At 39.1% G+C, this 13895-nt stretch overlaps 1 protein-coding gene across 2 annotated transcripts in view; it reads left to right on the top strand.

Annotated features, from left to right (window-relative positions):
* doc2b (double C2-like domains, beta) overlaps positions 1–12574 on the top strand; it is a 188821-nt gene extending 176247 nt beyond the window's left edge. For both annotated transcript variants that reach the window (XM_080307606.1, XM_026183042.2), the window contains 3 exons: positions 5689–5770; positions 8488–8584; positions 9964–12574. In XM_080307606.1, the coding sequence (XP_080163732.1) occupies positions 5689–5770; positions 8488–8584; positions 9964–10097 (313 nt within the window). In that variant the 3' untranslated portion in view covers positions 10098–12574. The remainder of the gene's footprint in view (positions 1–5688; positions 5771–8487; positions 8585–9963) is intronic.
* The last annotated feature ends 1321 nt before the right edge of the window (positions 12575–13895 follow it).

Raw genomic sequence — 13895 nt, 5'->3', positions numbered from 1 at the left:
CTCTAATGTGCTGGTAATGTCGGGGATATTCGGAAATTGCGCGAAAGTAGAATTCAGACACGCATTAGTCAACAAGGTAGTGGAGTACTTTACACTCTTTAATGGCCATTCAGTCAATGACAAGTACATTTCATCGGCTTTGAAGTAAAGAGTAGTATATTTTAAAACTCATAGGCATAGTTGTACTCTACAATCATGGCATACGCACACAGGGAAATATTTAAAGTCATCATATTGCAGAATTGCTTTGTTTGCATCATAACTTTCACCCTTAGATTTTTTTTTTTGCCAGGGGGTCAGTAATCCCATTACGTGATAACGATTAGGTTCGCCGCAGTGTCCTCATCAACAATTTCAGCTTCCACTCCCTCTGGGGTACACTTGTGAGGAATAACCCACTTAGCCTCCCTTTAAGTCTCTTTGTTACCTTGGGAAATTGAAGTCTGTGAGGGTCCAATGGGCACATAACAGAAGAGAGGGATGTGATGAGGTACTGTAATTGCAATGAAATATACCACATCAGAATGAGCAATACCACCCAAAAACTGTTCTTGGCCAAAAGCACAGAGGTGCTAAACAACATGCACTATGCTGGTTTTGAGATAAGTACAAGTTGCCTTGTGCATCATTTATGAAAACAGAACAGAAGCAAAGGTCTAACCTTCACTCGCGCGCACACACACACACACACACACACACACACACACACACACACACACACGCCTTCTTCCAGAGAAACAGCAGCACTAAGGCCCTGTTTTCTCCTCTGACTCACAAACTGCAGCGAATGCAAACTGAAAATGATAAGCACATTGTTACATTTTGTGAGCACACCAGGAACGCCTCGGCTAATTTAAATAAATATGAAGTTTAATTTCGTTTGCATATTCCACAACATACTCTCAATTTTCTGTGTGGTACATACACTTCAACAAGGATAATGGAGTCTAAAATAACATAACATGTTCGTTTATGATGATGTTCTGAGCAGTTTTAGAGCTAGTTGTTAAACTGTTATGCATTATGCTGAGAGTCTTTAAATAATGCGTTCACCCATTTCATATACTAAGAAAACAAGACATCTAAGAAAATACTGCCTGACTGTAACTTTTAGGGTGAAAAAGCTTGTTACTGGAGCACTTCCCTCTAAGATACAGCCTTTTCACCCCTGACAGGAGCTCTTGTAATTGATATTGATATTTGTAGCCTTCATTTTCAAAACCAGTCTTAGTTGCCAGTTTTGCTCTTTAATCTAAAAGTTACAAAAATCTACCTTTTTAAAGGGTGGAGAGAAAAAAGGTGCAAAATTGTGCACATATTAACTTTATTATTATTGTACACTGATACATTTGGAGATGGATTGGCATTTGTATATAACTCAAAACTATCAACTGAAACTAAACACAATGTATTAAATTGTTTTTAATTTACTTAAAAGAAACAAAGTATCAGAGCAGTTACATTTTTATCTTATATAGCTGCTCTTTATCTTGTTATCCACGTATCCAATTGCCACATTACACACTCTTTTATGATACTATTCCTTAAAATCTACACTCAAAAATGATTCTTAACCCTCAATAAACACAAATCAACAATGAGTTTATTTATTCCAGTTATTAAACATTTTGTGCTTGGTATGAACTGAATGTATACCAATCAGGTAAATGTCATTGGAATACTGAAAACAAAGAACACATAGTGTAAACAAGAGCAGTATCACTGAAGGGCGAGAGTCAAAACTTTGATCCTTTATTATAATTTTATTACAGTTTGATGACATCAGCCTGTCATGGCTTCATTGTAACATCATAGGGTGTTGTGCAGCTCTCTCCATGACACTTCTTATGATATATTACTCATAATGACCTTTGGCCATAACAATTAAGGTCAAGGTCGAACGCTTAGCCAGCCAAGATGCTCATGTCCCCCAAGCAGTGTTGGTCAAGTTACTTGAAAATGGTAATTAGTTACTAACAGTGTTGGGACTAACGCGTTATTAAGTAACGCGTTACAGTAACTACGTTATTATTGTGGTAACGAGCACGGTAACTAGTTATTATGCCAAAATCAGGAACGCGTTACTCGTTACTGGGATTTAGATAGGGTCGTTACTCGTTACTTCGTGTGGTGGCATCGCGGAGTTTCCACAGATTCAGTAACATTAGCAAGTGGTGGAGGCCAGCGGGTGGATGAAGGAAAAGGGACGCAGAAGGAAAAGAGACGCGAGGCGGCCGCCGGTCCAAGTGTGAACTGAACTTCAGGTAAGAAGTTATGACCTGCAGTCTCTCTGGGTCAGATATGAACCAAGTTTAAGTGCAGTTTATTTTCGTTATTCTAACTTTTTCCGTACTGCGTGCTAGCTAGCATGACGGAGTTTCTATACAGCTGGGTGGTGCTATGAAGTTAATGATGTTGAACTTTATTTTGTTCATAAGTTATTAGAGTTGCCAACCATCCCGTCTGGTATTCAGAGAAAATATTACGCGTTTCGTATTGAGGTGAAAAGGAACAGTTTGTCCCGTAATTCAGCTACAATGAAAAAGACACAAAGCTGTAGTTATTCTGTGTCTTTGCTGCACAGCTGCCTCTTCTTCTCTCATTCTCCTGTTTCTACTTCAATCATGAAAACTGATCAATGATCAGCTGATCGGCTCTCTTATTTGTTTATTCCCCACTTTGCGCCGAAAGAGGAAACCAGCGGATGTCGCGCTAAACAACAGCAGCATGTTTAAGCTTGATCAGCTGTTGTTAGAATTTATTTAATATTAATTTCTAGTATCAGCTGATGTTTGCTGGAGCCACAGCTGTAAAAAAGCTGCTGGTCAGGATGTCGGTTTGGATATGTGGTGAGAGGGAAACATGAAGATGAAACCAGGAGATATCCTTACTGAATCATCAGAGCTGTGATGGAGAAACAGGTTTACCTTTTAGGTGACATGAATGAGTTGAAGGGAAGTTATGAACTGTTTCTGAGAGACAAATAACACCAGGATCCTTTTCTAAGTAGCTGACAGCTGGTAACTGTGCAGGTGCAGATCTAGCAAAGTTTTGCCAGGGGTCCATGTAGGGCATTAACAGGGAATGGGGGGCACAAAGAAATACTTTTCTTTCTTATTCTCATTTAAAATGTCTAGCTTTTAAAAAAATAATTATCTGAATCTTACAACAAACGATTGATAGATTGATGCATATATACCATCAAAACAGTGTACATCACTGTCACAATAGTGTTTATTTTCATTCAAAGGCTTTATGATTTTTCCTATAATGGTGGGCCAGTCTCTAGTCAAAATGTCCGGGCCAATTTTCTGTCCCAGTCCAGCCCTGTATGCAGCTCATCTGCAGTCTGGTGTTACCTACATCTTCCTATTCAGAAGGCAGATTTTCCGAGTTCTGAGTACAATCGAAAGCACCACGACTGCAGTTTTTGTGTTGGATGTAAAAGGCGCACATGACGCTGTGACGTAGGCTAGAATCATGGCAGCAGTCAACGACGGTCCAGGCGTGGGATTTCTCTCGTGGAAATATGCACATTATCTTTTCCTTTCTATTGGTAGGTGGCACAGTGCATTTGTGGCAAGTAAGCAAGCTAGAAGACTGGCAAAGTTATGGAAGAAACACATTAACAAGAGAATTCTGAGTAAAACCAAAGTTACTTTCCCTAGTAACTAGTTACTTTGAAAGTAACGAGTAACTTGAAGTAACTGAGTTACTTTTGAGAGAAGTAACTAGTAATGTAACTAAGTTACTATTTTAAAGTAACTTACCCAACACTGGTTACTAATTACTGATTACTTCTCCAAAAAAGTAATCCATTATGTTACTGATTTTATGTTTTATGTTACTTTATGCACATTGCATCAAGCAGAAATTAAATTATATGCAACTGTCTTTGATTGGAAGAAATTTGTTTAACATTTAAACCTATTTTCTGCATATTTCAGTATATTAAAAGAATAATTATATATGCTAAAAGTAATGTCAGTACTTCCGAGCTTTAAATGCTGTATGCTAGTACTCTCTCCCGCACTCCATATTATCCATTGTTGATCTACGCACGTCTGTTGCTGCCACGCACGTCGCACGCTTGTACGTCATTGTCATGAGACACTCTCACAAACAAAACCACGGTTTAGTAACGCAGCATGCTTACGGTGAATGTAACAGTAATCTAATTACTTTTTTTGCAATAGTAATCCCTTTAATTACTCGTTACTTGAAAAAGGTAATCAGATTACATCTCTGCCCCTCTTGAAAGCTTATTTTTGTAAAGTTAAATCTGAACATGATATGTTGAAACTGTGGACCCTGGAGTGCTAATAAAGAGACACACAAACAAACAGAACGATTGCATGCTCCCTCCCTTCATCGGCAGAATAATGTGTATGAAAATTATATTTTTAAATAAAAAAGTTAATTTGGTAACACTTCAAAATAATTCTTTTTTTGTCCTGCAAAAACCTGGCTTAGTATATTTGTGGGTCAATATATTACATTGTAATTTAAATAAAATACCTTGATATTCCATTACATTACAGGGGAATTACTCCTGAGTTGAGGCCACATTATAAAGTGTTACTGGCCATTTATACTGTGTTTATCAGCTATAAAACGAGAGAGTTTTTGAAACTGGAAAATTAGTTTTATCCTCTGCAGTCCTCAAGCTTTATTGACAAATCACATTTGAGCTGGCTTTGGATGCTTGCAGGTAAACAGTCCCTGTGATGGCCAAATGAAGCACTGCATTTGCCAAAAAAGGAGTTTATTAACTTTTCAAAATGTGTCACCGGCACACAGCATAGTAAGCTTTACCCCGCCATATCCACCGGCTACACTGGAAGCCCCCAGATTTTGGCAGTCAGCAGAGAATAGTTTATAGGTTACTGCTGCATGCCTGAGTCACAGTAACAGCAGTACATATCACAGGCTCTAAAATGTTAATCTCGCTAAAAACCTAAAGAAATAAACATGAATTAGTTTTGTCTAAGGTCTAGCAAAGTGAAGTGTGGTATGACTCCCAGAAGCTCCACAAAAAAAGGTTGGAAAGCCAATAATAGGAACAAATGACCAACATCCAGAAACCTCACACAGAGAATCTGAGATGAAGGGTTTAAATAAACTAGAGACTGGAGACCTTCTCTGCAGTAATGCGCAGGAGTATCGACTGATTTTGGAAATGTCTTTTTGTTATGAGGTGAGATGTCTTCTCCACGGTAATCTCATCAAGCAGACACTAGAGTGAAATGTTATTGTTTAACTAACCACGTGTGGGACATCAGTCTTGATAGAGTGGGACTGCAGCTGCAGGGGAAAGCACCACAAGGTCTTTGGATTGCAAGCTGAGAAAAGAAAAGCCTTAATAACATCTGGAGTTTCTAAAAATCAGATGATGTAGTGATTTAGTGTGTGTGTAGTGTAATGTAATGCAGCTGTGTGGTTGAATGTAGGGCAGTCCCACAGCACCCCCTGGAGGACAGAACAATATAACAGCTGAGAAATGTACAGTGTGCTGTCTGACCACTGTGTGAGGCTTCACATTACTGATGGTGGTTTCAAATAACACATGAGCACCGTGTGCTCTGCAGGGATATGTAATATTTTCATTTTTGCTGTTTCACTCATAAATATAAGCATCAGAAAATTGTATTGAATCTTCTTTTCTTTCCTCCCCTCTCTGTCCTGCAGGTATCTGAAGCCAGACGAGAACAAAAAGTCAAAGCACAAGACTGCTGTGAAAAAGAAGACGCTCAATCCTGAGTTCAATGAGGTATAAACCACAGCTAAACCTTGCAGCATTTCTTTCTATTTTATTCCTGTTTATTGTTGCCTGAGCTTTATCTGGTGCTTTATGTGCTGAGCGACCTTCATAACCCTGGGACCAACAAAAGCCACTTTGACAGGGCAACACTGTTGGAATTTTTCTTAATTCATAACAAGATGGCTTTTTAAAAAAGCTGCAGAACCAAAAAATAACTTAAATAATTAAAGTCCTGTTTAGCCAAGTGTTTACCACTGAAGACGGGCTAAAACTCAGGTGTATTTTATCAGGACTGAACTTCTATTGATCTTCTCTTATAAAACCGATGAGCCAAGTTACTGACTGGTTAACTTATTAAGTGACTGTTTAGTCCTATCAATGCCTGAAGCTCTGAAGCTTTGAAAATAAAGTTTTAATGGCTCTATCTGCACCAATAAATACTTTTTGCAGTGGTAATAATAAGAGAGAAAAATTCATATTTAATGTAAAAGTTTTCTTTATAGTGGCAAACCTTCAGATTTTATAAAACCTGTAGTTTGTCTTCTCCTTTTCCCTTTTCATAGTGTATGCCTTCAGGATTCTGATATTTTATTGCAAATATTACATATAAGAAATATAGTTTCTAACCTGATACATTTAATGGTAAAAACATTAAACAATGATATAACCCAGTCATTTGTCGGCTTGGTTTTAGAACTATAAACACTCCTTTGGTTTATTGAATCTATAAGTGGGCATATTTTGATGTGAGAGCGCTAAGCTGACAGCTAACACTAACAAGCTTGGTTAACCTAAAAAGTAAAACCAACATGAAGGGGTCTGTTTTACATTGTTACATTGTTGTTACATTGTTGTTACATTGTTGTTACATTACTGTTACATTACATCTACATTGTTTTAACCCCCATGGGGTTGTAAAAAGGCTTCAAGTTATATAGAAGTGTATCAGAAAATGTGAGGCTTCAAAACATCAAGATGGCGATGGCGGTTTCATCATGAGACACCGTGTGCTTTAATCCCACAGGTCTAGAGACCAGTCAGCTACCTGCTGGTAGCTGATAGGTGAAACTGGTTCCAAAGAGACATACAGTATGGTACTGCACCAAAAGCCTCCCTGTGGTGTTTGTGGTCACTTGCAGATCAGTATTGTCACATTTAATTTGTATGGAACACACCAAGCTGTCTGCAAACACTTGCCAACTACTCACCAAGCGACAGTAAAAGTTGCACCTTTACAAATGTTAAGGCACAACCTTTACTCTGAAAGTTCAAGTTTCACTGCCACTCAGCAAGTAGCTGATCAGTGTTTCCAGACACGTCACCGTCTTCCATGCAAACTGCAGACAACCACAGCAATCTTCTAGTGTCCAAGAAGGTTTTTATGCATCACCCTCTTTCAACTAGTCTCACCTAGTGACAGCAGTTGCCAGGGTTTTGCCTAGTTTGTCTGTTATTGGTACTCATATCCATCGTTTATGATGGACATAAACATCATAAACGATGGCTGTAAGATTATAATATGTATGTAAAAACTGGCACTGTACTGACAGTTGCAAAGTACAATTAACTTTAACTTTTAACTGTAGTTTGCAACTGTGAGTACTTTGCAAACATTTAGCAGCTGAAAAGCCAGAGTTAAGAGGACAATGCGTTTTAGTTTATAAAAGCAAGTCAGTATTTCTGGCCCAGTTGTCCAAAAATGTAAATAATGTTTGTTAAAACAGGGAGCTTAATATAATTTTGAACGCTATTGCATTGCCTCCAGACCTTTACCATGCTGTATACCGCTGCTTTGACCGTGAAGGAAGCAATTTAAGTAATCAACCTTTATGTTCTTCTTAGCTGAGCCGGAGCTCCTCAGTCTCACAGCCAAACACCTCCCTTCATGGCTGATTTTAAATTGTATTGAAATCAGACAGGTGCTGCTTCGGCCACGTTTTGAACAAGAATGCCAAACATGTTTTTGAGGCTGAACGGGCCACAGGGCAGCTCGGCTCGGACGTTTCTGCTTGTATACGAGTGGACGTACCCCAGCCGAACGCTCACACAGGCCAGCGACTTGACATTTCCTCTGACATTTTTTTGCGCCCATACTCTTCCATCACCTCCTGGCCTTTCCGTTGGAGACAAGCAATGAGGTCCTCCTCCATATCGAGGCTCTGGTTTCATTAAGGTGATTGAACCGCAGATTGTTGCTTCGCAAACTGCAAATTGATTTCAGAAGAAAATGCTTGTTTCATTTAGTGGACAGTGGACTGTATCGATTACACTGTCATGCTGTTACAGAAGCCGTGTGTGTATTCCGCATTTAATTTCCTCCGCTCCAAGTTTAAGATACGTTGACACCTTTGCTGTGCTGTGAGTTTCCTTAACTAACGAAAATGAGTCTGGTTATGTAGTGACTGAAAAAAACATTAGAGCGAGAAGAGCTAGATTAAACAGCGTCTTGTTTAAGGCACTAACAAAATATTAAAACCTAATGAGGCGTTCTGAATGAATTTCAGCAGGAAATGAAACAAAAGCTTTCAGAATTGTTTTGATAATTATGCAAACCGAAAAACTGCACATTAGAGTGTTTTTGTGTGTGTGTGTGACGATGGTCCATCAGAATAAATAAACTCTTAAAGCCCCAACGTGGTGATCTGAAAAGATGAGGTATTATTAATCATGTGTTTTGAGAGAGAAAATTGTGGAGCTCTTATTTTGCCCTCTTTTATTTTCTGCAGGAGTTCTGTTATGACATAAAATATGCAGACCTCACCAAAAAGACCTTGGAGGTGACCGTATGGGACTACGACATTGGAAAGTCGAATGACTTCATAGGTAAGCAGTGCTGGGCTTCACTGTGCTGACACTTTGAGACTCCCTGAGGGTTACTGGGGTCTGCATGTTTTTAAGGACTTGTTTCGGTTTGCATTTCCAACATGAAAAGGAATGCAAACACAAACTAACTGCTGCTACAACAAAAAGATGGAGATCAACACAGGTGGGATTGTGTGTTTGTTGTGTAATGAGACTTTTAAGGGCGATGGAAAAGCTGTGATTGTGTGGCGTGGATATTTCACAGTCTTAAGAATAATTGTAACATTATCCATAAATTCCAAAAAAGGGTAAAGAAATCTAAAGAAGTAGCTATTAAACGAGGTCCAACTCAAAAAGATGTCACAACTGAGGTTAATATAATAACATTATGAATAACCCCCCCCCAAAACAATGTAATATAACAAGTCAACACATAATATGATAAATCATAATGAACTTACACATTATCACAATATATATGATCACATTTTGAAAAATGTGCCATGTCCTGTGCTTTCAAATCACAGCTGGAATCTTCTGTTTCCTGTTTGTCTGTATAAAAAGCCAATCAGATCTTTGGAGCTCAGGGGAAACACAAGACCTCAGATGTATCTGCAGTACTGTGACAAAGTTTTCACAGCACTCTGTGCAGCCATGTGAAAAGCTAAGTACGTCCTCACTGCTTCCAGGGGAATATAAAGTGTAAATAGCAGCTAAGTGCTAATCAAATGCACTAAATCAACCGATCATCAGTTTGTGTGAGCACCACGGTTAAAGCTTTGGCAATTTTGCTGGTCTGGAGCATTCAGATGTATGTTAACACAATGGCACAATCTTCCGAAGAGAGGACGTCCCAGCAAATTCACCCCAAGGTCGGATTGTGCAGCGCACAGAGAAGCTGCAAAAAATCTCAGACTCAACAGGCCTCAGTTAACATGTTCACTGCTGAAGTGCATGACTATAGCATTAGAAAAAGACTGAACAAGTAGGGCAGCACAGCTCAGGTTTGCAAAGTTGCATCCGAATAAACCAAAAGACTATTGTAACAACGTTCTTTGGCCATATGAGACTAAATGTTCAACCATAATGGACAGCACTACATTTGGCATACATTTCTGGAGGGTGCTGTAACTTTTAATATAGGATGAACATATAAGGATTTTTATTTTAATGTGAGCCGTGCAAAGTCCAGTGATGCAACACACAGAGCTGGAAATGAACATAACTGATTCTCTTTAGTAAACCAACTTATAAATAATTTGTAAAAGGTTTTTCATCTTTAATATTGTTTTTCAGCTGTTTTATGATGCTAAGAATATAAACTGATATTATAATGTGATGCATTATAAGTCTCCTGTCTTTCTAATAAGAACTCATTCTGTGTTTGTGCCTCCTTTTAGGTGGTGTATCTCTGGGTATCAATGCAAATGGAGAAAGGCTCAAGCACTGGTTTGACTGCCTCAAAAACAAGGACAAAAAAATTGAACGCTGGCACACGTTGACCAATGAATTACCTGGTTCATTAAATGACTGAACACACACAATCCTTCGTCCAACCTGTTCGCCGGCTGCACCAGGACTCCCGCATCCTCCCCGTCCTCTCCACCCAGGTCGTCTTCTCTGGGTCGCCCTCGTGTTGCCCGCATCGACCTGAGACGCCTCTCTTTGGGAATACACAGTATTTCCTCTCCACAGGGCTGAGTTTAAAACATACACATCTCATGTTTGTGTTCAACAACACTTTCACACATACAGAAAGGAGGTTGCACCGCTGCTCATTTCATGTTTTTAAGAGAAATTCAATCCACAAGATGACTGACAGGGATTGTAGTGTTGACTTTAAAGGATTCTTGTATGAACGGTGGAAGATAAAAGAAGCAAAATCTATTTGATGAGATCTTTTACAGCAGTTAAAGAATTTCCACTAATCCATAAAGCTGCACAGGAAAAACCTCATGATTTCAATTTCATGGCTATGAGCAGTCTTAGGATTTAAAGTAGTGGATACACTAACAAAGGATGTAGCAAATATTTCGTATTACTAATACAAGTTCTAGATTTGGAGCATGTATTTTCCATTTGGGAAGATGAGAGCAATGCCATAGAGACTTCGTGTAGTTTATGGAGAACAGTCTTTAAAGGTTGAGGTCTCATTATGCTTCAAACCATGTCTGAACCATAACTCTAACTAAAAAACTGCTGTTTTGTTTGTTTGATAGAGTTAATAGTGAAGCTTGTGTAAAGGCAAAAACTCCACAGAGAAAGAGAGCTGGGTTGTGGCAAGAGTTGCCTAAAGCTACTTTATATTGTAAGCCAAATAATCTACAATAATAAACAGCAACCTCTAACAATTAGAAGGCCCCCAATGTGCAAGTAGAGTGACACTAGCGAGAGTGGGAAGGAAGAACTCCCTTTAAACAGGAAGAAACCAGAGATTAATGAGTAAATGCAAAGTGGTCTGCAAACACATCGAGAGTGAGTCTTAAGTAGAAAGGAGTTACAATGCCCTCCAATACTCACTAACTTTATTCTGTAAAGATAGTTTCAGTTATTTTAAACCATAAGTTAATAAAATAATTTTTGCTTTTTGCAGTTCTAAAGCAGAAAACCTTTTTTTTAATTGTGGGTTTTACTTGTTAAGAAAGATATTGCAAACAATATCAACCTGCTGGCATCATATTTAATCCATCTGTGGCCAGTTTAAAGAATATAGTTACATTTGATTTCAATATGTCTAAATTACAACAAAAAAGTATACTTTCACAGCCTCCACCATCTATTTGGATTCAGCTGTAGACTGATGTATAGTATGTGGGAGTCAGATTTCATCACAGCACCAGATGGCGAGTCATCCATCCATTTGTTTTTTCATGCTTATCCAACTACGAGTCATATTGGAGCTGCGCTGGGTACACCCTGGACCCTTCGTGTGAGTCCATCATAGGCCTAACGTGAAGAGACAGTCACACGCTCCCCAATTAATATCAGCAACGATGGATAGCTGAATGCGAGACTCCTGCCATGCAGTTGTCATTTGAGAGTGTATCATTCACTTTCACCGTGACAGAGAGCAATGATCATATGAAAGGTTCGGCTGTGGAAGATGTGGGTGAGAAACTTGAGAAAGATCCAGATCCCAGTGTGGCACATCATGGGCTCGATATACAGTAACTGTGCCTATCTCTGGTTACAACAAAGAATCTAAGTAGTATAACAGAAGAAAAGGCCCAAAGGTGGTGCATCAGGTCTGAATTGAGCTTTTTTCACATTCATAGGGTTTTGCACTGTAAAATTCAGTTAAAACAGAGTTACCTTTACCTCCCAAAGAGTCTGAAGAAGAACATTTAGCAGACACAGCCTCACCTCTAGTGTTTTTCTTCACACGCTAATGTTTTTTAGCCACAACAACAGAATCGTACTTCTTTCCAAATTCACTATAGTGAAATTCAAGGCAATGGTCGTCATTTTGAGGGAGTGGAGCATATCAAATACAGTGTCTACAAAAAGTCCTGGAAGCAGTGCAGGGATTCAAAAGGAGACAAACTTAGAGGGCACAGATGTGTTTAAACCAGGCATGCACAATGTGTCTCTGTAGCTTCTTAGTCATCCAGGTCACGTTAGTGTAGAAAGCCTGAGAAAAGAGACAACTAGACTTCTTTAAATTTGTGAAGATGTTTGACTTCAATAGGTCACATGATGGTCACATGATGGGTTGGGCCAAAGTATGATGGTACCGACCCTCTTGTGACTCGTGATAAATCACATGACCTTTTGTTTTTAGAATTGAAGAAGTCCAGTTACCTCTTTTTTTTTTTTAAAGCTCTTTAGACTTTTTAGCTACGGTGTTGAAGACACACGTGTAAACAACAAGGTTAATATGGCTGCTACATATAATTATATAAAGATGGGATCGTTGTTTGAAGCATGTTGAGGCCTTGATAGGCAGTATCACAACTGGAGCAACCACCCTAACCCGTCCCTGAAATCTAAGGCACTCTGGGTTAACAAAGTCTGGCTTTAAATCCATGTAAAAACTGATGCTCTCCTTTAAGGTTAAAACAAGAGGTTAAAGAACTAATACGCTAACGTTGAACGTAAATTCCTTCTTAAGGCTTCTTTACAGCAGTTATTCATGGCATCCCTGCATGTTTCTGTATGAGACATGACAAAATGTCACCAACTATGTGAACCAACCACCGATTAAGTTCCAACTGTCATCTGCTGACTTTTGTGGTCGAGGATCGAGGCTCTGCAAGTGTTTGCTCCATTCAGTCATCCCATCCAGACTTCAAAAAAATCAGAAAAACTGAAACCAGTGAGCGTTATAATATAATTGAGAGGTGAATCATGGGTACAAGGCCGCAGCGCTGTTTTCAATCAGCTGGATTTTCTTTGTGGTCAAAAATAACTTCTTAAGTTTGAGACTTCTTAAGAGTGAAAGAAAATGGGTTCAAACGTCAAGGGCATGATTACATTTCTTTCGAACTGCAAACAGCAAAGTGCCCCTGAGTCAATCTGAGGCAGATGGTCACTTAGACAAGTGCAAAAAACACAGAATAGTAACGATACTGTGGGGTTTTGTGATTATCCAGGAGCTGCATGGATATGAATATAGGCAGAAAAAGCTCATTGTTCTGATGCTCTGTGGTCATATTTCATGCAGAAAATAAGAAACATCCATAGTCGCTATGTGCAGTCGTCACGCCACACAGCGTGCTCCAGTGTTGGAAAGCTGAGTGCAGCTGTAATCAACAACAGAATGAAGTTCAGTGGGTGACCCGTCTGGTGAAAATCACTTGTTGAGCCACAATGCCACCTGATTGGGAAGCTCTATTGTGTGTGTGTGTGTGTGTGTGTGTGTGTGTGTGTGTGTGTGTGTGTGTGTGTGTGTGTGTGTGTGCAGCTTATTGTTTACACTACTGAAAATTAGTTTCGCTGATGGCATTTTCAGCTGGATGAAAATGTACCTGCTGTTTGTCAAAAGGGCCGAATTTCAAAAACAGGAAGTTTACATCAAATGTTTAAAAAGAGAAAAAATAGAAATTAAAACACAAAAAGCATGTATTGTTTACAACAGCCTATTCCTGCTGAAGTTCAAGTTTGCTGCTAAACGGGCAAACGCGCCCTCTTTGGCTGAAGTCACTGCAGTCGTTCAGTCGTGCAATGCGACCTTCGCTAAGACGGATGAGAAGGGCAGCATTTTTAATATACTAGCAGTGTATGTGTATTGTTACTATATTGTTGTTTTTTTATGTGAGCACCTCCACTAGAAATGTATCAAACAGAATGTACATGTTTAACCCCTTCTATTCCACAGTAAGTCCTGCACCTT

The sequence above is a fragment of the Astatotilapia calliptera genome, chromosome 10 (assembly GCF_964374335.1).
Source record: "Astatotilapia calliptera chromosome 10, fAstCal68.1, whole genome shotgun sequence".
NCBI classification, from domain to species: Eukaryota; Metazoa; Chordata; class Actinopteri; order Cichliformes; family Cichlidae; genus Astatotilapia; species Astatotilapia calliptera.
Note: the sequence above shows the minus strand (reverse complement) of the source record. Positions and strands in the feature narration are given on the sequence as shown.